The sequence below is a fragment of the Martes martes genome (genome assembly GCF_963455335.1).
Source record: "Martes martes genome assembly, chromosome: 6".
Taxonomy (NCBI): Eukaryota; Metazoa; Chordata; class Mammalia; order Carnivora; family Mustelidae; genus Martes; species Martes martes.
In genome coordinates this window covers 85,299,949-85,327,324 of record NC_137893.1, presented here as the reverse complement: position 1 = coordinate 85,327,324, position 27,376 = coordinate 85,299,949, and the positions used below count along the sequence as shown (strand labels likewise).

The window sequence follows — 27,376 nt, the reverse complement described above, 5'->3', positions numbered from 1 at the left end:
TCTTTTAGGAGTTTTATGGTTTTGGGTCTTACCTTTAAGTCTTTAATCTATTTTGTGTTAATTTTTGTGCATGGTGTAAAGTAGTGGTACAGTTTCCTCCTTCTGCGTGTGGCTGTCTAGTTTTTCCAACACCATTTATTGAAGAGATTGTCCTTTTCCCATTGTATATTCATGGCTCCTTTGTCATAAATTAATTAACCGTATATATGTGGGTTTGTTTCTGAGCTCTCTATTCTGTCTTGTTGATCTATGTTTCTATTTTTATGCCAATACCACATTGTTTTGATTACTATAGCTTTGCAGTATAACTTAAAAATCAGAGATCGTGATATGTCCATCTTTGTTCTTTTTTTCTCAAGATTGTTTGGCTATCCAGGGTCTTTCATGGTTCCATATAAATTTTAGAATTCTTTATTCTGTATCCGTGAAAAATGCCACTGGAATTTTGATGGCTATTGCACTGAATTTGTAGATGGGTTTGGATAGTATGGACATTTAAACAATATTAATTCTTCCAATCCATGAGCACAAAACATCTTTCCATGTATTTGTGTCTTCTTCATTTCTTTCAACAATATTTTATAGTTATCAGTGTAAAGGTCTTTCACCTCTTTGATTAAATTTATTTATAGGTATTTTATTCTTTTTTTGATGTAATTGTAAGTGGCATTGTTTTCTTAATCTCTCTTTTGGATAGCTCATTATTAGTGCATAAAAATACAACCAATTCCTGTATTTTATTCTTGTATCCTGAAACTTCATTGAATTTGTGTATTAGTTCTAACAGTCTTTTGGTGGAATCTTTAGGATTTTCTATATCTAAGAGCATGTCATGTGTAAATACTGACAGTTTTGCTTCTTCCTTTCCAACTTGGATGACTTTTATTTCATCTTCCCTAAGAAAAAGCTTCCTATTAAGTATGATATTAGCTGTGAGTTTGTCATATATGGTCTTTATTATTTTGAGGTATATTTCCTCTGTCCATTCCATACTGTTGAGAGTTTTTAATCATAAATGGATGTTGAATTTTGTCAAATGCTTTTTTATGCATCTGTTGTGATATGATTTTTATCTTTTATTTTGTTAATGTGATGTATTATGTTGATTGACGTGGATGTTGAACTATCCTCACAACCCTTGAGTAAACCCCACTTAATCATTGTGTATGATCCTTTTACTGTATTGTTGAATTCAGTTTGTTGTTTTATTGAGGATTTTTGCATCTATTTTCATCAGGAATATTGGCCTGTAATTCTCTTTTCTTCTGGTATCATTGTCTGGCTTTGCTATCAGGGTAAGTCTGTCCTTGTAGAATGAGTTTGGAAGAGTGAGAATGAGTTCACTCCTCTTCAATTTTTTTTAGAAGAGTTTGAGAAGAATAGATACTAACTCTTATTTCAGTGTTTGGTGCAATTATCCAGTAAAGCCTCTGGGCCTGGAATTTTGTTGGCAGATTTTTGATTACTGATTGAACATCCTCGTTAGTGATCAGTCTATTCAGAATGATTTCCTATTTCTTCATGATTTGGTCTGGGAAGATTATAAGTTTCTAGAAATGTATCCATTTCAAGTCAGTCAGAGAAAGACAATTATCATATGATCTCCCTGATATGAGGAAGTTGAAAGGCAACATGGGGGGTTTGGGAGGTAGGAAAAGAATAAATGAAACAAGATGGGATCAGGAGGGAGACAAACCATAAGAGACTCTAAAGCTCACGAAAAAAACTGAGGGTTGATGGGTTGGGGAGGAGAGATAGGATGGCTGGGTTATGGACATTGGGGAGGGTATGTGCTATGGTGAGTGTTGTTAAGTGTGTAAGCCTGACGATACACAGACCTGTACCCCTGGGGCTAATAATGCATTATATGTTAATTAAAAAAATAAAAAATTAATTAAAAAATGTATCCATTTCTTCTAGGTTACCTAATTTGCTGACATAGAATGCTTTGTAGTAGTCTCTTATGACTCCTTGTATTGCTTTGATATCAATTTTAACTTCATCTCTTTTATTTGTGAGTCCTCCTTCTTTATTTCCTGTTTAGTCTAGCTCAAGGTTTGTCCATTTTGCCTATCTCTCCAAAGAACCAGCTCTTAATTTCATTGATCTTTTCTATTGTCTTTTTAGTCTCTATTTATTTCCACTCTGATCTTTATTATTCCCTTACTTCTACTAACTTTGGGCTTTTTGTTTCATTTCCTAGTTCCTATAGGTGCACAGTTAAATTCTCTATTTAAGATTTCTCATTTCTTGAGGTAGGCCTATACTGCTATGAACTTCCCTCTAAAAACCACTTTTACCACACTGCATGCTTTGGCATGTCATATATGTTTTCATTTATCTCTAGGTATTTTTTTATTTCTCCTTTGACTTCTTCTATGATCCAGTAATTATTCAGTAACATGTTGTTTAATCTCCACTTATTTATAGTCTTTCCGGTTTTCTTCGTATAATTGACTTTCAGTGTCATACAATTGTGGTCTAAAGAGATGCTTAATATGATCTCAATCTTCTTGAATTCATTAAGACTTGTTTTGTGGCCTAACATGTGATCCATCCTTGAGAATGTTTCATGTGCACTTGAGAAGAGTGTTTCGGGATGGAACATCCTATATGTATATCTATTAAATCCACATGGTCTAGCTTATCGTTTAAGGCTGGTATTTTCTTAATGATTTTCTATCTTGATGATCTATCCATTGATTTAAGTGGGGTGTTAAAGTCCCCTACTATTGCATTGCTATCAGTTTCTCCTTCTAGATATATTAATACTTGTTTTATATATTTTGGTGCTCTTATGTTTGGTTCATATACATTTATAGATGTTATATTCTCCTTTCTGGATTGACTCCTTTTCATTATATGGTGCCCTCTTTGTCTTTTGTTACTGTCTTTGTTTTAATGTCTGTTCTGTCCGATTTAAATACAGCTATACCAGCTATCTTTTCATTTCCATCTGCATGGAATATCTTCTGTCCCTTCACTGTCATTCTGTGTCCTTACTTCTGAAGTGGGTCCCCTGTAGGCAGCACATAGATGGGTCTTTTTTTTTTTTTTTTTAATCCGTTCAGCCACTCTTTGTCTTTGATTAGTTAATTTAGTCCACTCGCATTTAAAGTAGTGTTTGATGGGTATGTAACCTAGTGCCATTTTGTTAATTGTTTTCTGGCTGCTTTCATTGTTCCCTTCTGTTCCTTTCTTCTTCTCTTTCTCTCATCCCTTCTGGTTTGACTACTTTCTTCAGTGTTATGTTTCGATTCCTTGCTCTTTTTCTTTAAAGCATTTACTTTAAGTTTTTGCTTTGTTGATTGATACTGTGAGGTTCACTTTATCATTTTATATATTAAACAGTCTATTTTAATTTGATAGAAACTTAAATTTCAACACAGTCCAAAATTCTTCAGTTTTACTACTTTCCCCCCTGTTTTATGTTTTTGATGTCACACTTTACACCTTTTTATATCCCTTAACTGATTATTATAGTTTTAGTTAATTTTATCATCTTTACCTTTACTATCTTCATAGTAGTTTTAGTAGTTTCATAAGTGATTAACACATTCCCTTTATTATATATTTATCTTTTCCAGTGAGATTTTTATTTTTCTCTGCTTTCTTATTATTAATTAGTGCCATTTCTTTTCCAAAGTTCCTTTAACATTTCTTGTAAAGCTGGTTTAGTAGGGATGAACTCCTTTAGCTTTTACTAACCTGAAAAACTATTTATCTCTTTCAGTTCTGAGTGATAACTTTCCTGGATAGAGTATTCTTAATTGGAAGTATTTTTTTTCCTTTTAGCACTTTGCATATATTGCGCCACTCACTTCTGGCCTGTAAGGTTTCTGCTGGGAAATCAGCTGATAACTTTAAGGAATTTTCCCTTATATGTAACAATTTTTTCTCTTGTTCCTTTTAAGATTCTCTCTTTATCTTCAACCTTTGACATTTTAATTATAATGTGTCCTGACATGAATCTCTTTAGGTTCATCTTATTTGGAACTCTAGGCTTCCTGGCCCTGGATGTCTGTTTCTTCCCCCAGGTTAGGAAAATTTTCAGCCACTATTTCTTCAAATAAGTTTTCTGTCCCCTTTTCTCTCTCTTCTCCTTTGGTGCCCCCATAATGCAACTTTTATTCAACTTGCTGTTGTCCCATATATCTCTTACATTATCTTCATTAATTTTTTTTTTCTTTTTGCTGCCCTGATTTTCATTTCTTTGTCTTCCAGCTTGTTGATCTGTTTCACTTCTACCAGTCTGCTGTTGAACTCTTCCTGTGTATTTTTTCAATTTAGTTATTGTAATTCTTCAGCTCTGTAACCTCTATTTGGTACTTTCTTATGTTGTCAATATCTTTATTAAAGTTCTCATTGTGTTCATCCATTCCCCTCATGAGTTCAGTAAGCATCTTTATGATCATTACATTGAATCTTTTATCAGGTAGGTTACTTATCTCCTTGTCATCAAGGTCTTTTTCTGATGCTTTTGACTTTCATTTGGAACATATTTCTCTGTTTCCTCATTTTGCTTGACTCTCTATGTTTGTTTCTATGAGGCAAAACAGCTACCTCTACCAGTCTTGAAGAAGTGGCCTTATGTAGGTGATGGAACTTCTCATTCAACATTGCCCTAGCTCTTGGTTGTCTCACAAAACTTTTTGATTGTCCAAACCACCTGATTTATTGTTGATATGCCCCTGTTGTTGAGGGTACACCAAAATCAGTCAGTGTGCCAAGGGGGAGGAATCTCATTTAGTACCTGGTTTCGGGTTGATTGGAATGTAGACCCTCTGGCAACAGTTTTTAAAGTATGAGAATACACACAGTCCTGTTATGGCCACAGTCATAATGCCTGCTGTCCTCAGACTAGGAAATCTCTCCAAATCACAAAAGTTGGGGCTCCAGACAAATATATAAACTCCTTCCCAGGAGGTCTTGTTGAACTATAGCAAGGCCAAGGGGTTGTGGAAGGAGAGTGTCTTCCTGCTTACATTCCCTTTGAATGTCTTCTCAACCTCTAGATGTGTGGGAAACTGAAAGCTTGTCCCTCTTGTGGAAGCTCTAAGCTAAATAAATAGGCTTTTTCACAGTAAGACTGGGGTTGTGTTACAGTCCCTCATCTGTGCAGTGTCCTGGATGTGGTGGTCTTCCAAGAACTGTCTTTCCAAATGTTACATTCCTGTGGAGCTCAGGAATGTCAGTCCCCTTGGCCACCAGCATCAGGCAATCAAGGGGCATCCCCATGTAGATTGCCCATGCCTGCTGGCTTTAACTAGGCAGCTGGAGACTGTGTAAGAGGGGTACACTTGCCAGCTTCAGAAAAGCAGTAGGAAAATGTTTTAACTGCATGCTTCCATGGGCTTCAGGACTGCAGAGACTGAATGCCTTGTCCGAGTGTATGCACCAGCTTTAGACTAGAGTGGAAGAATGTTTCCTCCTTTTGCACTTGCCAGTCCCAGCCAAGGAAAGGGGGTGTCTCAACCACCCAATGCTTGCTGACCTTACCTAGGGAACAGGTGAATTCCACATTCATGCTCACCTGCCCCAGCAAGCGAGCAAGGGAGTGCTGCAACCCATGCTCTCCAACTTCAACAAGGTGGCAGAATAGTACTGAACACTCACTCGCCCCAGCCTGTCTTAGTATGGTGACAGTAGGGTGCTTTGTCCCAGCTTGCTCACTTGTGCAAGCAGGGTAGGTAGAAAGTGCAAAACTGGCATCCACCAGCAACTTCCATCTCTGGGGAGAGTTTCAACTGTCCGCCTCCTGTTGATACTTTAAGATTAGCAAATGAGTCTTCACATATGATCTATGCACTTTCAAAGTGCTGGGTTTTTTTTGTTTGTTTGTTTGTTTGTTTGTTTTGCTGGGTCTTGGGGTAAGACTATATGGAAGCCTATTAGTAGTGAATCTCAGTTTCTTATAGTACTTTGGGTCATTGAATGTCAGCCCCATTGGTTTTCTTTTCTTTTTTCTTTTTATCCCCCCATTGGTATTCTAAGCCAGACATTTTGGGGGCTTTTCTCTCTGGTGTATATTCCAGGAGTTGGGATGCCTGATGTGAGGCACCAACCCCTCACTCCTCCAAATTTGTGAGAGCCCTCCCTACTGCACGTCACTGTGATGAGGGTGAGGTCTTTGACAAGACTGTGTCTCTGTGTCTCCTACCTATCTTCATGTGTGTTTCTTATCCTTTGTTGTGGAGAAGCAGCTTATCTAGTTTTCAGATCTTTTTCAGAGGGAAATAATCCATATGTAGATGTAGATTTGGTGTTTCCATCAGAGGAGGTGAACTCAGGATTTTCCTATGCCACTATCTTGCAGAAGTCCTCTCTCTGAGGGAGTTAAGGAGCTCAGGCAGCAGCAAGCATCAATAGACACCATGGGGCAGGGAAGAGTTAACATAGTGGGTCCAATTTTGAGAAGCATATGTTTGGACAGCTAGCACTTGGCCACCCTCTAGGAACTTGGTTTTTGAATGTCTTCTCTATTACTAATTGAAAAGGTTGTTCTGTGCCTGGACTCTTTATACAAACATTGTGATACATGGTGAGCATCTGCTTTCCTTCTGGGAGTCTGGAGTTTTGGCAGCTGTGTCTAGGCAGGGAGGGAAAACCAGACCAGCCCCTGATAAAACCGTTGAACTCTGAATCTCCCACAGGCTTCCCTGAATGGAAACACAGTGCGTGAGTGACTGCATTTCACCACTGGAGGGGAATCACATCCAGTATCACCTTTTTGATGGGAACATACGAAGCATGAATTTCTCCAGATTTCACCTGATGTGCCTTTTTCTGCATTGATGTGGCTGTGAATCCTTGCTATGCTGCTGTCATAAATCTTAGACAGGAGTACAACTGTCTGCTGAGTCCCGTGAGTCCTTCTAATGAAGCACAAAGCATGTGAGTGGTCATGGGAGTGTTGACAAAGGTGGTGTCAGAAGAGATGACACAAACATCTACTTAGAGCTGGCAGAACTCTTTCATCTCTTTTATACTCCTGACTATCAGATACATACTGTGATTCTTCTAAAATAAATTACAGGACCAAATAGAAGACTGACAAAATAAGTAAGCAATCGTATTTAAAATGGAACAATGCATACAAAAAAAAAAAAAAAAACCTGGAGGTGGGCAGCATAAATTTCATAGGTTGTTTTAAAAAAAATCTAGTATGCCTTATACATGAATCCTTTCTAAAATGAAAAAGGTATGTTAAGTGGCCTCACTTATGAAGGGTTGCTGCTTTTTCTGTTCAAATATAATTTACATTTTTTAAAAATAGGAGCTTTTTCTCTCCTTTTGAGACCTACCTCCCCTGAAGATAACAGGTTGTTAAGATATTCCAGAAATGCCTCATCTTTTATTTCATTGTCAGTAAAGATGAAGGTGATACCTTTTCCATCAGCACCAGCAACTTTGTACAGATATTTTAAATCATCTGTTAGATTATTCACATTATAAGACCTAAAAAAGGTGGTAGGAAATTTAAAATTTAAAATTTTATATTTTATATATATATATTTAGTCATAAGTGTTTCAAAAGACAATATAACCCATGATAATAAGAGTGTACTCTGCACCTGCTCCAAGAAGCATTAAATAAGCTTAGCTGCTAAAAAAAAACACAGAGGTTAGAGTGAAATAGTTGTATGTTATCATTCAAAGCAAGTATATTTTATTTAACTTGAGAAGGGAGAAATGGGAATTTACCAGAAGTGACTCATGAAGAGTAATTAAAAATTCAGATATGAACTTTATTCTCAGCAAGCTGATAGTCTTCCACAACAGATTTTGCCCCAAGTGAATATATGTAAAATATTTAAAACTAATCTGAAACTTGGATGAGTGTGGATTGGTAAGAAAGTCAAGATAAATTATAAATAAAATTAGCGATAAATTATATATACTGGTAATTTGTGTATCTCATTAAGTGGCTAAACACAGAGACAGCCTACAGAAGAATATGCATATGCAATGTGATATAAATAATTGAAATGTTACAATTATGTAGTTACAGATTATGACAAGAAGATCTTAGTCTTTGCTTTTCTGTTTACTCTGTTTCCTGTTGAATGTACATGCTCCTGGAGATGAGGTGATGTGCAGAAATAAAGCAAACATTTTCTGAAGTGTTGTGCATAAATCCTCATGAGTAAATTAACAACACAGGCATCTTCACTTGAAGGAGGTTGTACAGTGCAAGTCACAGGAAGTTTCATGTAAGCCGTAGGGTCTAGCGGAAAGACTACCAGCATTAGAACCAGAAAGACTTGCGTTCAAATCCCCATTCTGCAGCTTTGGAAATGTTCCTTTACATTTCTCAGCTCCTGTTTCTTCCTCTGCAAAATGAAGATAGTATCTGTTTAAAGGCTGTTGTGGGCATTCGAGATGACTTGGCTTAAGTGCACTCGAATGAATAAAGAGCTGATTTTAAAGTAGGAGAAGCAGCTACCCCCTTCTGAGGGACACTACAGTAACATGTCTTGTAGACTTGGGCAAGAGGAACTCCATTGAAAGGAGAATATATATGCCTTTTAAAATAATTGCCAAGCGAGGGTGGACATTCGTTAGAAGGAGAAACTGGTAAGATGGCTTGCTGAGATGTAATTTGGTTTCTGGAAACCACTCTGGATTTTTTCCTCCCCGCCTTGCCTCTTCTGCTCATTCTCCATTGCAAGCAAGTCCCCTTCCTCTATGTTGGGAGACCCCAGCATTCTTCCCTCAGTCATCTTTTCTTCTAGCTACACACCCTACTTGTACTCCTTATTACCTTGTATGTGTTCTCTCCAGTGAGACATCTGTGCTGACATTTCCAGGACCCACTCCTGAACTCCATACCCATGAACTATGGAAAATGTGTGTTCAAACATTTCACTCTCCGCATGTACTGACTGAATTCTCCTTTTACCCGCCCCCCTCAAAACTGTTATTTTGTTCAACAGATAGTTTTATGGTGTCGGTTAAAAGTACCCACTTGATAGTAACAGTAGATAAGACAAAGGTTACAATGGTCCATCCTCAGGTTGCTTACAGCCCAGTGAAAGAGACAAGAGAATTGAATAAGCATTTTTAGAGTGCAGTGTGATAAATACCACTAGAGAGACTAGGTGTGTCCTTCTAGACCTTATTTCCTCTTCTTTACCCCGTATCCAATCAGTTACTAAGTCCTATCAATATACTAGGGACTATGAAGTCCCACTTTAAATTTCCCCTCTGACTCCACTCTACTCTCACCTTCCCTGCTGTTTTAAAATGTTTCCAGGATTTGTTTTAGTCAGGTATGGTAAGAGACACGGACATGGAAAAGACTGCCACGAAGGAAGAAGCTTATACTCACAGACCCCAAAAAACAGGAGGGGATATTCCGCACCACATAGGGCTGCCTGGGGAAGCACCAGGGTCAGTCAGGAGGTGGAAGGAGTGAGAGGAATCATGGGCAACAGCCTTAACTGTGGTTTCCATGAGAAAGTCAAAGGTAGGCAGGCTAAGCAGATTTAGGACTGGCTTGTTTGAATCATTTCAACGGACTCTGGGGCACAGATACTGTTCCTAGTTACTGGTCCTTGACTCTGGGGTGATTAGGGCAGAGCAATACTGCTTCTTGGCAGAGAAAGCCAGATAGATGGGGTGGTTCCAAGTAGGACCTCTGGACTGGATGGTTTACCTATGGAAGGCATAGTACTGGAACAAGCCATTAGCTGTCTCAAAGAACTGGCTTGCCCTGGGAGGGTCAGTCAGCAAGACCCCAGTTCCAGAGCATCAAGAAAACAGAAAACAAGAAAATACAGTCAACACTCTGGTAACCTGGAGGACTGTATGTCCCACCTAAGGAGGCATGTTGTTCAGACCCAGCCAACTGGGAACGTAGGCACAGTGTTGCCAGATCTTCCAACTGTGTGAAGAGAAGTCCGAAATCCATTTTTTATGTGAAATCTCCCAATTTTTAAATGTTGACAGCTGATTTAATTTAATTAATCTCTAGATATTTAATGCTTTATATTTTTTAATTGCTCTTGTCATTTGTACCTTACTAAATTTTTTTTATCTATTTGGCAGCAGAGTAGTTTGTATAAATTATTAATTTAAAAAGTGACCTAAAGGGCGCCTGGGTGGCTCAGTGGGTTAAAGCCTCTGCCTCCGGCTCAGGTCATGATCCCAGGGTCCTGGGATCGAGCCCCGCATCGGGCTCTCTGCTCAGCGGGGAGCCTGCTTCCTCCTCTCTCTCTCTGCCTGTGTCTCTGCCTACTTGTGATCTGTCAAATAAATAAATAAATAATCTTTAAAAAAAAAGAAAAGTGACCTAAAATTTAGAAGGAACTACAAAAGGCCAAATGTTCAAGACGATCCTGAAGAACAACAAAATTGTTCAAAATATATTAAAACTACAGTAATTAAAACAGTTGGTAATAGTACAAAGATAGATAAATCAGTGGAACAGACTGTAGTCAAAGACGTGATCAGTTGATTGACGGGGAAGCAAAGACACTGTAATGTGTCAGGAAGAACATGACCTTGTCAATAATGGAGTTGAGAGTGATTGGATATCTATATCTATATCCTAACTCTTACCTCAGTCTTCATAAGAAAATAAATTCTAGGTGGGTTATAGTTCTAAATGTAGAAAGAGCACATTTTGTTTGTAAATGTGAAGGAAATCACAGGAGATATCTTCATAGGTAAACAAAGGTAAACAAATATTTTTTAACAGAAGACAAAGAACACTAAAAGAAAAAAAATTTGGTAACTTAAGTTGGCTAATTGAACATAATAAAAAATGTAATTTAGACATAAAAACATAATAATAATAACAATAATAATAATAAAATAAAAGTAAGATCTACCGAGGGGTATGTGGGTAGCTCAGGTGGTTAAGAATCTGCCTTCAGCTCAGGTCATTATCTCAGGGTCCTGGGATCAAGTTCCAAGTGGGGACTCCCAGCTCAGCGGGGAGTTTGCTTCTCCCTCTCCATCTGCCCCTCCCCCCACTCACACACATGTGTGAGTATGCTCCCTCGCTCTCTCTCAAATAAATAAATAAAATCTTAAAAAAAAATAAAAAGTAAGATCCATCAGGAGTGAAAGGGCAAGCCAATGACTTGGAGAAGATACATGCAATACACATTCTGACAACATAATTAGATCTAAAACATATAAAGAACTCCTAAAAATCAGTAATAGAAAGAATCACACCCTAACTGGGGAAAAAAAATAAGCAAAGGACATAACACAGATCTGTCCAAACAGCCAGTAAGTTCTGAAAATGGGCTCAACATTAGCCATGGGAAGTGCAAACGGAAGGCACCGAGACATAGCACTACACATCCACCAGCACTGCTCAAGCGAGAAAGACTCATGGTGCCGAAAGCACTCCCGGATGCGGAGCAACTGAAACCCTCATGAACCGTTGGTGGAAATGTAGGTGGAACTACTGTGGAAAACAACTCCTCAGAGGGACAAACGCTAAATATATGTCCGCTCCACACCCAGCCATTCTATCTCTAGAAGTGTACTCAGTCATGGGCAAGAACACTCCTTACAGCTCTACTTGCCAAAAAATCCCCGCAAATGTTTATCAATAGCACAACAGGTAACAAATTGTGGTAAAATGTGAGAAAGTGGAGGTCTGTCCAGCAATAAGAATGAACAAACCATGGGTACATGCAGCATCATGGATGAAACTCCCAAACACAATACAGGCAATAGAAACTGGACACAAGAGTCGATTCCATAGCATTAAATGGATAGAAAGTTCAAGAACAGGTAAAACTAAGTGGGTTTAGAAGTCAGAATATGATTAACCTTGGGAGGGTAATGACTGGACAGGCCTCGAGGGGTACTTCCGGGGTGCTGATATTTTAGTTCTTCATCTGTAGACTAACAACTGAGGTGTACGTACTTTGTGACACCCATGATTTGCGTACATTTCCTTAAATAAGCTATACTTAAATAAACAGTTAATTTAAAAAATACACCAAATTGTCATATTTTTCAAGTGAACATTTTACTTCAGAGAAATTAAATTATAGAAAAATGTATTTCTGTGTTTTGTTTCACCTTACCTGGTTAATGTAATCTGAAATATTTGATATCCAGCTATAAAAGAGGCCAATCTCGAAAGACTTTGTTTTCCCGAACCACCAACACCCACCAGCAATGCATTTCCACAGGATGTTCGAATTATTCGTGAAATCTGTTTGGGAATAAAATGGTATATATTTACAAATAGAATTCAACTGTTCACATTTTCTTGCCCTACATGAGTCGAAATTTTGAATACACGCATGCAGACTACATTGGACTTTTTCCTTTAATGGGATATGTCAGAGTTTTTTAAAGTTATGCCTCCTATTGATTTAGTCAACTCAAATTCTTTCCTTGCCTATCATGAAAGAGAGAACAAATTGGCTTTCCTATCTCCTATTTCAAAGCCACTTTCTCTGTGCTTGTGTGTGCGTAATTTTTTATTTTATTATTTTCAGACACAAAGCATGATGGAGCTACTCTCCTCAATCCACAGAAAGGTTTGGATTATCCGCTTATTATTCAGTCTTAACACACTGACCTAGATAGACACCCTGCTCTATAATGAATACTACCTCTATTGTATCTCCTCTGCCAATGAAAAAAAATTTAAGTACCCAAATTCTACTTACAAGAAAGGCAGGAAGGCATTTGTAGAAAAAGACTTAGACTAGTCTTGTGTTGCTTTTCTATGGCTGATTCCCTTGATAAGGATAAGACTGCAATTGTGGTTCACATCTTACGCAGGCCATTGAAGACATTACTAAAAAACTGCCTTTTACATTAATGCCACTGATTAAAATGAAAGTCTAGTTGGATCACTGATTTCATTATCATCACTAAACAGCTTTTTTTTTTTAATGGAAATTTGACAGATGGCAGAGAGTAACACGGTGGGATGTATTAATTCTATCATTATATTTTTTAACATGTTAATCACTTGGGGGTCCCAGGCCTCCGAGACCTTGTAACAGTGAGTATGCAATAGTTATTTGTGACGTGGATAGATGTGAAACAGCCCTAGGACATCTGGAAATTCACCAACTTTGGGGATGACAAAGTATAATAAACACAGAGCAAACTGCCTCTTTATCAAACCTCCTGACACTGACACTGTGTTCGGACTTCCTGTAGAAACTCCTTTCCAATCTACACATGATGCAAACGGCTCCTTTGGGTGTTGTATCTAATTGGTTTCTGTTTTTATACCAGTCCTGTGCTCCCGCCTTACTCTTTCCTCATCAGTTTGCCCATGATCTGTAAGCCAATCATGAAATTGACATTTTTAAAAGCATCAACTTTTCCACTACTGGGAAGGGAACAGGATTCCCATTGTACCAAAATAAAATTGGACTACATGTTCACAGGGTTCTCTAGCTTACTTTCTAGAAAGGAAAAACTCTGGACATGTCAAAAGCTCTGAATACAAAAACCCATCAATTTGTTCTTGAAAAGCATTTGCTGTCATGTAGATGGATTCAGCTAAGGGGTTTCTGATTAAGCCTTTGTTTTCTGAGATAGTGAACACCCCAACCTACGGACATTCTTCTATACCTTACCTGAAACTACAGATTTCTTCTCTCAAAACATCTGTCTGTGCAATTTACCCAGTTTTTACATGATCTATCTATATCAACAAATAGTCAATAGTTAGAACCTTAATAAGATGAGTCATCGCATCTTTAAAAAACACCAGATCAAGAGATGTTCCTCTAATGATTTCATTGAACTGTCTCTGGTAGAACTGGAGTTTTTCAGACAGGAAGTCAAAGGATGGGACCTGTGGGTACAGAGAGAGAGAAAAATATTTAAGAGCCAAAATCTATGAAAGCAGCAATTGTAAAGGCTCTCAAAAGTAATTCTAATTTTTTTTTTTTAAACCTAATGGAGAGGTGCGTTGGTGTCTCAGTTAGGTTAAGTGCCAACTCTTGGTTTCAGCTCAGGTTGTGATCTCCAGTCATGATCTCCAGTCGTGAGATCAACCCCTGCGTCAGACTCTACACTCAGCGTGGAGTCTGCTTGAGATTCTCTCCCTCCTTCCTCTTTCCCTTCTGCTCCTCCCCTCTCTTGCACTCACTCTCTCTCAAAGAAATAAATAAAGTCTTGGGTTTTTTTAAGATTTTATTTATTTATTTATTTATTTATTTGACAGAGAGCAAGAAAGGGAACCCAAGCAGAGAGAGTGGGAGAGGGAGAAGCAGGCTCCTTGCTGAGCAGGGGAGCCTGATGCAGGACTCGATCCCAACACCCTGGGATCATGACCTGAGCTGAAGGCAAACGCTTAATGACTGAGCCACCCAGGGGCCCAATCAATTTAGTCTTTTTAAAAAATAAAAATAAAAACCTAATGGACTTCCAAACATCTTTCGTGGGTTAGTTGACTGTAAGTTACTTCCGTTTTCAGAGTTCTGAAACTTAACAGCGTTAGCTGGTTGCCAGCATGAAATCGTTCCTTGACCTTCCCCTTCAGAAACCCCAGTGCCAACTCCCACCCACGGGAACGACCATTGGAATGTAACAAATATTTCTGTTTGGATTTGCTTTTTAATATTGTTTATGGGTTTTAAAAAAACACACAGAAGTTTTACATCATTGATGTAGTCAAACAGTTTTGAAGTAAATACTCATGTATTTGTTTTGCAATTTTTTTCTCCCCCTTTAATTCTTTGACATACATGCACTTCAGAATTACTTTGTTTGTGACCCTGCTTAAAAAACCTTTTGGGGAGCACATGCGTGGAGCAGTCAATTGGGCATCAACTCTTGCTTTTGGCTCAGGTCATGATCCCAGTCTTGTGAGTTTGAGCCCCACATCAGCTCTGCACTCAGCACTGGGTCTGCTTGGGATTCTCTCTCATGCTCCCTCTGCTCCTCCCCCAGACTCTCACTCTCTCTCAAATAAATTAAATCTTGAAAAAAAAAATCCTTTTGGGGGGCACCTGTGTGGTTCAGTCAGCTGAGTCTCTGAGTCTTGGTTTTGGCTCAGGTCATGATATCAGGGTCCTGGGATTGAGCCCCAATTTGGACTTTGTGCTGAGCGTGGAACCCACTTAAGATTTTGGGTGGCTCAGTTCATTAAGCATCTGCCTTCATCTCAGGTCATGATCCCAGGGTCCTGAGATCAAGCCCCATATCAGGCTCCCTGCTCAGTAGAGAACCTGTTTCTCTCTACCCCCTGCTCATGCTCTCTCTTGCTCTCTCTCTCTCTCTCTCTCTGAGAAAAATAAATAAAATCTTAAAAAAAAAAAAAAAAAAGATTCTCTCTCCCCCTCTCCTTCTGCCCGTCCCCCTCACCCACACAAGCATGCATGTGCTCTCGCTCACTCTCTCTCTTTCTCAGAGGGAAAAAAAATCCTTTTGAAGTCCTGTTCAAATTTCATGAAACCTATACATTACCTATACATTAATTATACATACCTATACATTAATTTAGGGAGAATGATGTGTTGATTTAATCAAGTCAAGTTTTATCATGTTTATCCCTAGATGTTTTACATACTTCTTGCTGTTAAATGAAGTACCTTCCTATTATAGTTTCTATCACACGATTGTTGGCAAGAGTTGGCAAACTTTTTCTGAAAAGGGCAGGATTAAAGCTTCGTGGACCATATGGTTTGTCACAACTATTCCCCTCCACCCTCATAGTGCAGAAGTGGTCCTGGGCCATAAGGAAACAAATCCACATGGCTGGGTTCCAATACAACTTCGCCTATGAACGCTGAATTTGAATGCCATATAATTTTCACATGTCCCACCATATTCTTCTCCTTTGGATTCTTTTTCCACCCATTTAAAAAATGTAAACACCCTACCAACTCACAAATTTCCCAAAACACAGGCAGAGGCTGGATCTGGCCCAACAACCATAACTTGCCAACCTTTCATATAGAGGAAAGTTACCGAGTTTTTTATTTCTATCACACTTGGTCATCTTACTGAACTGTTAGTAGTTAAAACAGATGTTCAGTTCTTTTCTATTATATTAAGAGATAATCACCTCACCTGCCCACAATACTTTTGCTTTTTTCTACCTTTTTTTTTGTCATTTGTTTCATTGCCTAGAACTTTCAAAACCATATTTAATAGTAGTGATAATAGGAGGCATCCTTGTCTTATACCTGACTTTAATGGGATTGGTCCTAAATTACACTGAAATGTTTTACTTCCTAAATTACACTGAAATATTTTACTTGGATATGAATCCCAACATATAACTAATGCAGAAGTTACAACTCCATGGTAGGACTCCAGGGTGCAGAGAAATATATAGTTAGGTGATTGATCAAAAAGCTCTTTTCAAAGGGGAAAATAAATACCAGTTCATAAATTTTGGGCACTTCAAATATGGTGTCTTCAGGTTCGTCACCGGTTGGTTCAGGCATCTCATGGAGGAAATCCACAAAGTATGGTTCAGGAAGAATGTACGATGTCACATCTGGGTTAATATTCTCTTCAACTGCTCGAACAAGATGGATATTAAACCACTGCTCATCTTCAGGTGTTATAAATCTGGGAGAGAAATACAGCAGTAAATATGTAAAATATGAAGGTATCTTTCCTAATTGAACATGCCTGACCTCCCTCTACCTCTTAAGGCCTCATCCTGCACCTCAAACTCCTCAGAATAGGGGGACAGAAAAGGACATAACTCCATTCAAGAGAGTTATAACATTGAGTATTACTTAAAGAAAATACTGGCAGAGTCTCTCCTTGATCAATCTTAGTCTCCTCTGAATCCTCTTCCCAATCAGGCCTTGACTTTTGGACTTCTGTGTCTTTCTTTGCATCACCCCATTGTACCAAGAATCCTGTCAAGTGGGTTTAATCCCAGAATCTCCCACTCCCCATGATCTGATCACCCTCCAATATCTGACCAAATTCCTCATGTCCCATCACCACCCCCACCCTCCCCAGGTAATATCTACTCACCCTAGCCTGTTTTCAGCAAGAATCCTATTAGGTCAGTTTAGCTAGAATCCCTCCCTTACCCTTGATATTTCCTTTCAGTAGTTTTACATCCACCGACCTCCCCTAAACTTCTCCATGGCTATAAATTCCCACTCTTTCCTTGTCATATTTGGAGTTGAGCTCAATTTCTCTTCCCAGGAGACCCCATCGCAGTGGTCCATATACCCATTGCAATAGTCCTGAAAAAGTCTGTATGCCTTATTGTTTGAATAGGTGTCATGAGTAATTTTTTTCTTTAACAATACAGATGAGTCACTTAATTGGGGTCAAAGGTTCCTAAAATTTGCAATAGGAGTGCAGACTGACATTCAGTAGTGGGCGAGCGCCCGCTTTCTGGTTTTGTGAGCACACAGCACAGGTCCTTTTCAGACCTACCAGTATCAGAGGGGGAAGAGGAGAAGCAGGGGGGCCAACATGTGAGAAATGTATGTGATGTTGTGGTAATCCCTCACAGCTTTGCAAGATCAGCATCACCATCCATATTTTAAACAGGAGGAAGGGGAGGTTCAGAACTATGACTGAACCTATGTTCCCAGATTTCACCAAGTGAAAACTACATGGAGCTCAAACATTTTAGAAAATATATATAACTAAAATTCGCCTCTGAATGTTATCAAGTCTCTGATGATGTGGTGATTTAAAAAGATGTGTTATGGAGATAATACTCAAGTAGACTGGCTGAGCACTTTTCAAGAGGACCAGCAGGTGGGAAATGGTATCAATGATTCACAAGCCCCAGAGCAAATGAAGACAATACTCTAATTATTTGAGTAGATAATGCAGGAATTGGGTCACACAGTGTCAACTTCTTACATAGTACATTTAAACTCAAGTGCTATGATATACACCTGTCTGCAATTACTCTGTTGCACTCGTGTTTGAAAAGGGAAAGGAGAATAGATATCGAATCACACTCCTCAGCTTTTATGGTTAACATTCCTTGCCAAATTCTGGAAAGATCTCGAAGATTGAAAATGTAATGAAATTTAGAAGGCGTTGGCAGCATCTTCATCTAGAGATGGACAAAAATGTATTACTCTCAAGGTGCTTCACAGATAAAACTAAAAGATAAAAACAGTTCTTTAGAATTACTTTATTTCACAAATTTCATTTTAAATGAAATCAGCTGAGTAAATAAATCAAGATTAAGATTATATTTTTGTTGCAGCGCTATGAGAAAATCACATTATAAATAAACCAACATAGAATTTCAAAGACCATAAGCTCTTGAATCAGATCCATTCGCGAGTAACACTCTAGATGCCAATGCCAATGCCTGTTCCATCAGCATTAGTTGGCTTTGAACAAGTCGCTTTCCCCTGAATACTTAAAAACTATGTGAGTTGTGGGAATGACCATTCCTAATCATTGTTAACCATATTAGTGTGTATGTGGAGATATGTCATAACAAAAAACTGGGTATGAGCTTGTTGCCACACAGTTAAGAACAATGAAATTTCACTTCTAAAGTCAATAACGATCATTTCTATAGATTGCTATAAGGTCTTTAGTATATTTGGATTTCTGTCAATATATCATAATCTACATTTCATTGTGGAGATCCAAACTCAGTCAGCATGCTTTCACTTATCTCTTTATCCATAGTAAGCTGGCAGGCAACTGTGAAATGCAGCTATAATAACTAGGTAGCTTTTCTGGGTTTTGAATCCAAACAGGCAAAGCTATACCAATGACACATTCTTGTGTGGAGAGATACTAGTCAAGGGATAAACTTGAGGTTTACTAGGTGTGGGAAGCATTGCTGGCCATGTGTAAAGATTGTAATTGATACCATGAGCATCATTTTGAGTGTGCAAACAATAATTCTGGAGATTCAAAGTAAACTCCCCACATGATTAAATCGGGAAAGCCAAAAAATAATTTTTTTTTAGGAGCTATTCGTGGAATATGCCCTTTCTACATTGGAAAAGTACCCCATTGAGCTTATAGCAGAATCATTATAGGCTAATTCCCTGTGTCAGTTAAAACAGCAGGTAGCCAGGGAAGACAGAATGAAGACAAGTGTTATTTTAGCAATTATCCTTCAATTTCCCTCTTTGCTCAGTTCCATTCCCAGATAAAATATTCATTCTACTCACCAAAATGCAAGATTATATTACGAATATGCAGAAATAAAGGGCTCAGGCTGTGTGAATATTGCTTATTTCTTTGCTATGAGGGACCGCCGCTGGGATGACAGCCATTGAGGCAATCATTAAAGAGAATTGAATAAATTCCTTTTTTTCCCTCTTCTCACCTGTTAACCTGCTTCTTTCACTTTAATTTTTGTCAATTCCTTTCTTTTCTCACCTGGGCTTTTCCTTTAAATCTTTGCAAAGTAGGGGTGCCTGGGTGGCTCAGTTGGTTGAGTATCCAATCCTTGATTTCATCTCAGGTCATGATCTCAAGGTCATGGGATCCAGCCCCATGTCTCCCTCTGCGCCCCCCCACCACACTCTCTTTCTCCATCTTTCTCTCAAATGAATAAATAAATCTTAAAAAAAAATAAGGCTGTGTCCAGTAATATAAGGATGAAATGGTATACAAGGGTTAAAAGTGCTTTGGGATGATGAGAGGTTTGAAGAAAAGATACAAAAAAGGCTGCTTGCCGCTTATTTAGGGGTGGGGAGGGGAGGAAGATGTATTCGTTATTCAGTGGCTATTTTCAAGTACTTCCTGCTGTCCTTAAGAAGATACCATGGTAACTAAAAAGATAGCATGGTAACTAGCAGCTCAATCCGCTACCATCAGGGAGCTTCCATTCTAGTGGGGGAGCCTGACAATAAATAAGAAGCAAATATATTGGCAAACAAACAAATAAGTTGACAAAAAATAATGATAAAAGTCATGGTCAGAAAAAATAGAAGTAGGGTCAGGAGATAGATAATGACCATTGGGGGACCAAGGACAGTTACTTCAGAGCCCATCTGAGAAAGCCCCTCTGAAAGTAAGAAGGATGAGAATGACTCAAATTATGATGGCCCAGAGGCACAAAAAACGTGGGGTGTTGAAGGAAGAGCAAGAGGGCAGAGGAGCTGGAGCAGAAGGTGGAAGGGGTGAGCAGGGACCAGCTCGGGATGAGTTTCACAGGCAAGAGCAAGATGTATCCAGGTTTCACTCCAAGTGTATCTGGGAGCCTCCTGGTGGTTTCAAGAAGTAATGATCTCTGATTTACTTTAAAAAAAATTTTTTTTTAAGATTTTATTTGTTTATTTGACAGAGAGAGAAAAAGAGAGAGAGAGAGAGATAGCAAGAGCAGGGGGGAGCAGCAGGCAGAGGGAGAGAAGCAGACTCCCCACTGAGCAGGGAACCTGACATGGTGCTTGATCCCAGGACCCCAGGATCAGGCGCCTCTGATTTACTTTTTTAAAAAGCATTTTAGGACTATGTAAAGAACATGCTCCAGGAGGGCAAGAAGAAAGCAAGTCGCTGCATGGACCAGAGGGCAGGTGACTGAAGCATCTATGGGGGCGAGGGGGTCACTCTGAGATGGCAGAGTGCTCAGCTTTGGACTATATTCTGAAAGCATGGTAACAGAGACTTGCTGAAGAACTGAAAGTGGAGGGGCAAGGGAGACAAATCAAGGATGGCAGCAGTTTTCTAGTCTGTGGAGGAGGGTCAGTGTTGTTGCTATTAACCAAAAAGATGCCAAAGTCTGAGGGAAGGTCAGATTGAAGCTCAGTTGGATTCTGTGTAAACACATTAACTTTAAGATGGTTATTGGACATCTAAACGGCAATGTCTACTAAGCAGTTAGAAGCCAGTATGGAGCCAAGCAGAGAGGCCTGGACTGGACACTGATTTTGAAGTCATCAGCACGGAGATGGTGTTTAAGGCCTTGAAGCTGGACAAACCATCCGGGTGAAGAATGCATACAAGAGAGAGGTTCTAGAGTAGAGATCAGGTGCACTCCAGTATCTAGGGGAAGGGAAGGAGAGGGGGAACTTTATAAAGGTAACTTGTCAAGTAGAAAGAAAACCAAGAGCATGAGGTCCCTTGGAAGCCAAGTGAAGAAGGTGTCAAGAGGGATAATTTATGTCAAATGCTGCTAAAGGGTCAAGTGAGAGGAAGAAATCACCCTTTGGATTTATTTGGCAAGACTGAGGTCTCTGGTGACCTTGATGAGAGCAGTGGAATGAAAGCTTGAGCCATACAGGTTAAAGAGGTGAAGAAAGATGAGAAAGGAACCAGTAAACACTCGTATAACAAAAGAACCTTTGATGGAAAGACACCCAGAAGGCCAAAGCTTTTCAGGAAAATATGTATATAATCTCCTTACTGCCAACAATAGCCCCCTGGGAAAACAGATGGATCTTATCACAGGAAATTCTCTCAGACACTCAGCCCCTGCCATTCATTTTGAAGTTTCCTTAAGAGAGGCAGAACAGGGGCACCTGGGTGGCTCAGAGGGTTAAGCCTCTGCCTTGGGCTCAGGTTATGATCTCAGGGTCCTGGGATCAAGCCCCACATCGGGCTCTCTGCTCAGCGGGGAGCCTACTTCCCCTCTCTCTCTGCCTACTTGTGATATCTGTCTGTCAAATAAATAAAATCTTTAAAAAAAAAAAAAGAGAGAGAGGCAGAACAGCATGTGCAAAGACCCTGTGTTGGCAAGGAGAAGGCCCTGCAAGGAAATGGCCACTGCAGGGCACTGTGCGGACTGAGCATTTCCTAAGAAACACCCAATTCCTCTCCTGGTAATTCTCTTACCTAGAATTCCCCCAGGAATCTGAGAGGTTGGCACCCTCCAGGTTTTCCCAGGACATAAGCTTCCTCCCAGAAATGTGTAATTGGCCCAATGAACGTTTTTTAGCAAATACCTCAACTTCGTTCTAAGCATAGGTCTGAGATGTCACAGACCTACACTTAATTGCTTTTTCATGAGTCTGCTTTAAGCCATCTGGTGACAGCTACAGGTTTGCTGAGTTTACTTAGGGGACTGACCTGTATATTAAAATCCAGACTAGGGGCACCTGAGTGGCACAGTTGGTTAAGCATCTGACTCAGGTCATGATCTCAGGGTTGTGAGATCGAGCCCAGCATTGGGCTCCACACTTAGAGTGGACTATGCTTGAGACTCTCTCTCCCTCTCCCTCTACCCCTCCCCCTACTCTCTAAGGTAAATAAATAAATCTTAAATACACACATATATATACATATATATATATTATTTTTTGTGAAATACATTTCCATCCATCTAATCCCCGCTCCATCTCAGAGACTCACACAAGTTAAACTTTAAGTCTCAGGTAGCTAAGAACATCCAGAAATTCATGCATTCAGCCAGCCAGTAAACACATGAGTGTCTGACATACAAATCAGAGTAACAAGTGGAAAAGCAGTGTTCTCATTTTAGCAAAATTCTACTTTATCTTATAGTAATACCTCATGCATATGGAAAGCAACTTCCAGTCAGAATATTTGCTCCCTGGAAGGAAAAAGTGTCATAAATCTATTTGAGCACCTAATTTGTTTTTTTCCCACCCCCACCCACTACTCCATGATGTGATGATAAGCTCATGAGCCATGAGGTGAGAATGGACCGAGTAACAGTTGACTTTCTGTTATTACGGACAACAATGCTTCTGTACCTTCGTCCACTGCCATAGCACTCTGCCTGCTGAGACTAAATTTGCAATCATCTCACATACTTCAGGTTTGAACTTTCTGCAAGGATCAAAGTACCCACAGCCAATAATTCCTGGAAAAGAAAACAAGATTGAAGGCACACACTTATGAAAAGATTACAAGGTGCATGTTTATCCTGGTGAATAAATCATGATAAGACTGAGTAAGCTGGGTGAGGTTAAGAATTTGTCTCAAGGAATCGGCTAAGACTGGAGGTCAGGAGTGGGGCCAGCAAAGCTTAGTGTGTAGCGGTAAGCGTTTTATATGTATTAACTCACTTAATCTTACCCACATCCTATGGAAAAGGATCTCAGAAAGATACTATCATTATTCCCATTCTAATATGAGTTTAGTAACTTGCCCAAGGTCACACAGCTTGTATGTGGGTGGATCTGAGGTTTGAACCCAGGCAGCCTGGGTCTGGAGCCTACGAAACACTTGCCCTGAAGCCTACAAGAGCTGGAAAAGAATTTAGAGACTGCTTGCTCATATCACAGATACAGAGACCAGATCAAGACCGGGAAGGCAAATTGTTCAAGATCACACGGATTGGTTGTTGACAGAATTGGAATCAGGACCCACACCTTGGGACACTCGCCTGGGCTGGTGACGTCCCTAGGAAACACTCAGCACCACGACAATCGGACCCTCACGAAGGACTGGGCTGTACGTTTATAGATGGTCCTTAAATTCTCAGTGTTTTGGGTTTTAAACTGCAAAAACAGATTTTACTCTACTTCACACTGGTGAGCCTGCATGTCAAATGATGCCTTCAGTTCTCAACATGATATTTTCAGAGGAACGCAAACAGGAGTATCTGCTCAGGGACACAGGAGTATCTGCTCAGGGACACAGAGAAGGTTTATGAAGGGAGGACCAGCTAAAGAAACTGGGGTCAGCCACGTGGATGAAGAAGAGTAGCCCTGAGGGAACATCAAATTGTCCTGTAAAGCCAGAGTTGGTTGTGTTCAATGCCTACAAGGCCCTTTTGCTCCCTGAAACCCCATATTCTAGATCCCTGACTTCCTGTGGGCCAAGTGTTCTGTAAGAAGCATGGCTTCTGGAATCGATGAACAGGATTAGCGCCACACCTCTGCCACGCCGGGGAAGTCATTTCACTTCTCTGAGCTGCAGTTTCTCCTTTCTTTCTGTCTTTACTTTTCAGTATTAATCACACGGAAGCGTGTATAAAATAGTTTAACAAATAAACACTCACATAGAGTCTACTAGATTGAGAAACACAACCTTGCCCCCACACAGCAGAAGCCCCCTTTGTCCATCCCTGTCCACAACCCCTTCTTCCTCCACGGGCAGCCACAACTCTGACCTGGTGAGAATCTGTGACTTGCTTTTCTTTGTAGCTTTGCTACTTAGGGTTTTGACCTTGAACCTTTTCTTTAACTTCAACTTTTGAACTCTAATTGCACATCCTCTCACATATTCCTTTCTGACTTGCTTCTTTTACCCAAGATACTCCCGGGCTGCAGCCACGTGGGAGCCTGTAGCTGTGTCTATTCATGTTTGCTGCTGCAGAGCATTAAGCTGGTGCCTACACTGTCATTTATTGATGCAATTTTCCCGCCAATAGATATTTGGATTATTTCACGGTATTTGCTATCATGAACGTTGTTCGATAAACATGCTTGCATGTCTTCTGGCACACATACCCAAAATCAAGTAAAGATGGTTGAAGGGTTTAAATATGGGAGGCAAAACCGTAATGTCTGGAAGAAAATACAGGCCAGTATCTGCATGACCTCTGGGTAGGAAAGGACTTCTTAAATGCAACTCAGAATATGCAAATCATAAAGGAGACAAAGGATAAAGAGGTATATACCTGGGAGTGGAACTGCCGTGGGTGTCCGCACATTCTGCTTTACCAGCAGTTATGTCCAGTCATTATCCACGGTGCTTGTCCCAATGAGACACCAGCGTGAGTGTCTCAGTTCCCGTGCGTTCTCACCAATGCCTGATTATGTCCGAATTTTTCATTTTTACAAATCCAGTGGGTATAAAATGGTATTTCCTTGGTGCTCTAAATTTGCATTTTCCTGAATATTAGTAAGTCTATCATCTTTACATTTGTTTATTGGCCATTTGCTTTCCTCTTCTAAAATGCTTGGTTTTGTGACCTTTGGTTTTATGCTTTGGTTTGGTTTTTATGTTAGGATGTTTGCTTTTCTCTGATAGATTCACAGGATTTCTTTAAGTATTCAGATTACTAACTTTTTTGTTTTACTATATGTGTCGAAATTTTTTTCTTCCACTTTTGGGGCTTGTCTTTTCAGTCTTTAATGTTGCTTTTTAGACAAACAAAAGATCTTATTTTTAATCTAGTCAAGCTTGTCATCTCCTTCCTTATGGTTTATGCTTTCTGAGTCTCACTTAAAAAGTTCTTTCCTGGGGCACCTGGGTGGCTCAGTGGGTTAAGCCTCTGCCTTCGGCTCAGGTCATGATCTCAAGGTCCTGGGATCCAGCCCCGAATCTGGCTCTCTGCTCAGCGGAGAGCCTGCTTCCTCCTCTCTCTCTGCCTGCCTCTCTGCCTACTACTTGTGATCTCTGTATGTCAAATAAATTAAAAAAAAAAAAAGTTCTTTCCTGGAGGAGGAGTTAAGATGGTGGAGGAGTAGGGGGACCCTGAGCTTGCCTCATCCCTCGAACACAGCTAGATAATTATCAAATCATTCTGAACACCCAAGAAATAGATCTGAGGACTAAGAGAACAAACTGCACACCTGGAGGTAGAAAAATGTCCATATCATAGACTGTAGGAACTGCTGAAAGGTTATCTATGAGGAGAAAGAAATGTAAGCATTGCAAAGGGGAGGGAGCCCTGATCAGAGAGAGAGGAGCAAGAGAGAAAGAGAGAAAGAAAGAAAGAGTGACGCAGCAGGCAGAGGATTGCACAATAAAAACTCTTTCCCAAAACCACTGACTGGGAGAAGGAGAGGCGCTAACTATCCCAAGTCTTTATAAACGTTGAAGCTCAAAGTCTGAAGTTCTAGACATCTGCACCATTGCTGGGGTCATGCGTGGTGGACTTAGCGGTAGTCTGGTGGGGAAGGAGGGCAGAGGCCCAGGATTGTGCAGTGTAGTCTGAGGATCCCCGGGGTCACATGGGGAGGAACAGTTCCCCTTCTTGGGAGTGAGTTTGGGAGTCATGGCATGACCTCTCTGGGGACAGAAGAGCTGGTTGGAGCCAACATGCTAGTCTGTTTGCTAGCATAGGAACAGAGATACCTGAGGAGGGCAGCAAGGCTTGGTGCCACCATTTTGCTGCATTTTACCATAAATCCCAAACCACTGCATGGGCACATGACTGCTTTTCTGGGACAAACCAGCACCAGCCATAGCATGGCGAGACCCTCCCCCAGAAGATCAGCATGGGTTTGTGCAATGAGAGTTCCTAAAATTGGAAGTTTTGAAAACCAGAGAGGTGTCCGAGATAAAACACAGGAGTACTATGCTGCCTAGCAGGCAGACAGCTGGGACACAGACAGGGTGAAGGCTGGGATCTGACGGAAGCTGGGGACCCCAGAGAGGTGATTATTTTTCTGTGAGGGCTTCCTGAGGTGTGGTGGGCACGTACTCCCCATTCCAGAATGAGAGAGTGGGACGATGCCATTCCCTGTCCCCTACCCAACCCAATAGGCACTAACCAACTTCAGGGAGAAACACGGTGCCAATCAGTGGAGGCCAGAGATGCTTATACCAAGCCCTCACCCTGGTACCCTGTAGGTGCCTCTCCACTGTGACTGAGAATCAGTGCAAGCAGGCGCCTCCCCCAGAAAGCCAGCACAAACCCCTCATACATACTGTCTACTGACCATACAGTGCTGCAAAGATCTAACAATTGTAGGGGCACCTGGGTGGCTCAGTTGGTTAAACATCTGCCTTTGGCTCAGGTTATGATCTCAGGGTCCTGGGGTCAGGCTCTCTGTTCAGCAGAGAGCCTGCTTCTCCCTCTCCCTCTGCCTGCCACTCTGCCTGCTTGTGCTCTCTATCTCTCTGTCAAATATGTAAATCTTAAAAATCTCTTAAAAAATGTTTTTAAAGGGGGCGCCTGGGTGGCTCAGTGGTTTAGGCTTCTGCCTTCGGCCCAGGTCATGATCTCGGGGTCCTGGGATCGAGCCCCGCGTTGGGCTCTCTGCTCAGCGGGGAGCCTGCTTCCCCCCCTCTCTCTGCCTGCCTCTCTGCCTGCTTGTGATCTCTGTCAAGTAAATAAATAAAATCTTTAAAAAAAATAAAATAAAATAAAATGTTTTTAAAGAAGAATATCTAATAATTATAAATACTTATGCCCCAAATTTGGACTGCCCAAATATATAAACCAATTAATAACATTAAAAAACTCATTGTAATAATACAATAATAATAGGGGAATATAACACCCCACTTAACTGCAATGGACAGGTGATCTAAGCAGAAACTCAACAAGGAAACAATGGCTGAGTGACACACTGGACCACATGGACCTAAACAGATATATTCAGAACATTTCATCCTAAAGCAGCAGAATACACATTCTTTTTGCATGTATATGGCACATTCTCCAGAATAGATCATGTATTGGGTCACAAACCAGCCCTCAACAAGTACAAAAACACTGAAATCATATCATGCATATCCTCAGATCATAATATCATGAAACTTGAAGTCAACCACAAGAAAAAATTAGGAAAGACTACAAATATATGGAGGCTAAAAAACATGCTACTAAAAAACGAATGAGTCAACCACAAAATTAAAGAAGAAATAAAAAATTACA

The 27,376-nt window shown here is 40.1% G+C and overlaps 1 protein-coding gene across 2 annotated transcripts in view; it reads right to left on the bottom strand.

Moving 5' to 3' along the window:
- Positions 1-27,376, bottom strand: part of DNAH8 (dynein axonemal heavy chain 8) — a gene marked incomplete at its 3' end in the record, with an annotated part of 317,468 nt that overhangs the window by 121,023 nt on the left and 169,069 nt on the right. For both annotated transcript variants that reach the window (XM_080806629.1, XM_080806628.1), the window contains exons 54-59: positions 22,572-22,681; positions 17,832-17,995; positions 16,332-16,524; positions 13,673-13,795; positions 12,054-12,184; positions 7,305-7,458 (exon numbers count right to left, since the gene is read on the bottom strand). In XM_080806629.1, coding sequence (XP_080662755.1) covers positions 7,305-7,458; positions 12,054-12,184; positions 13,673-13,795; positions 16,332-16,524; positions 17,832-17,995; positions 22,572-22,681 — 875 coding nt within the window. The remainder of the gene's footprint in view (positions 1-7,304; positions 7,459-12,053; positions 12,185-13,672; positions 13,796-16,331; positions 16,525-17,831; positions 17,996-22,571; positions 22,682-27,376) is intronic.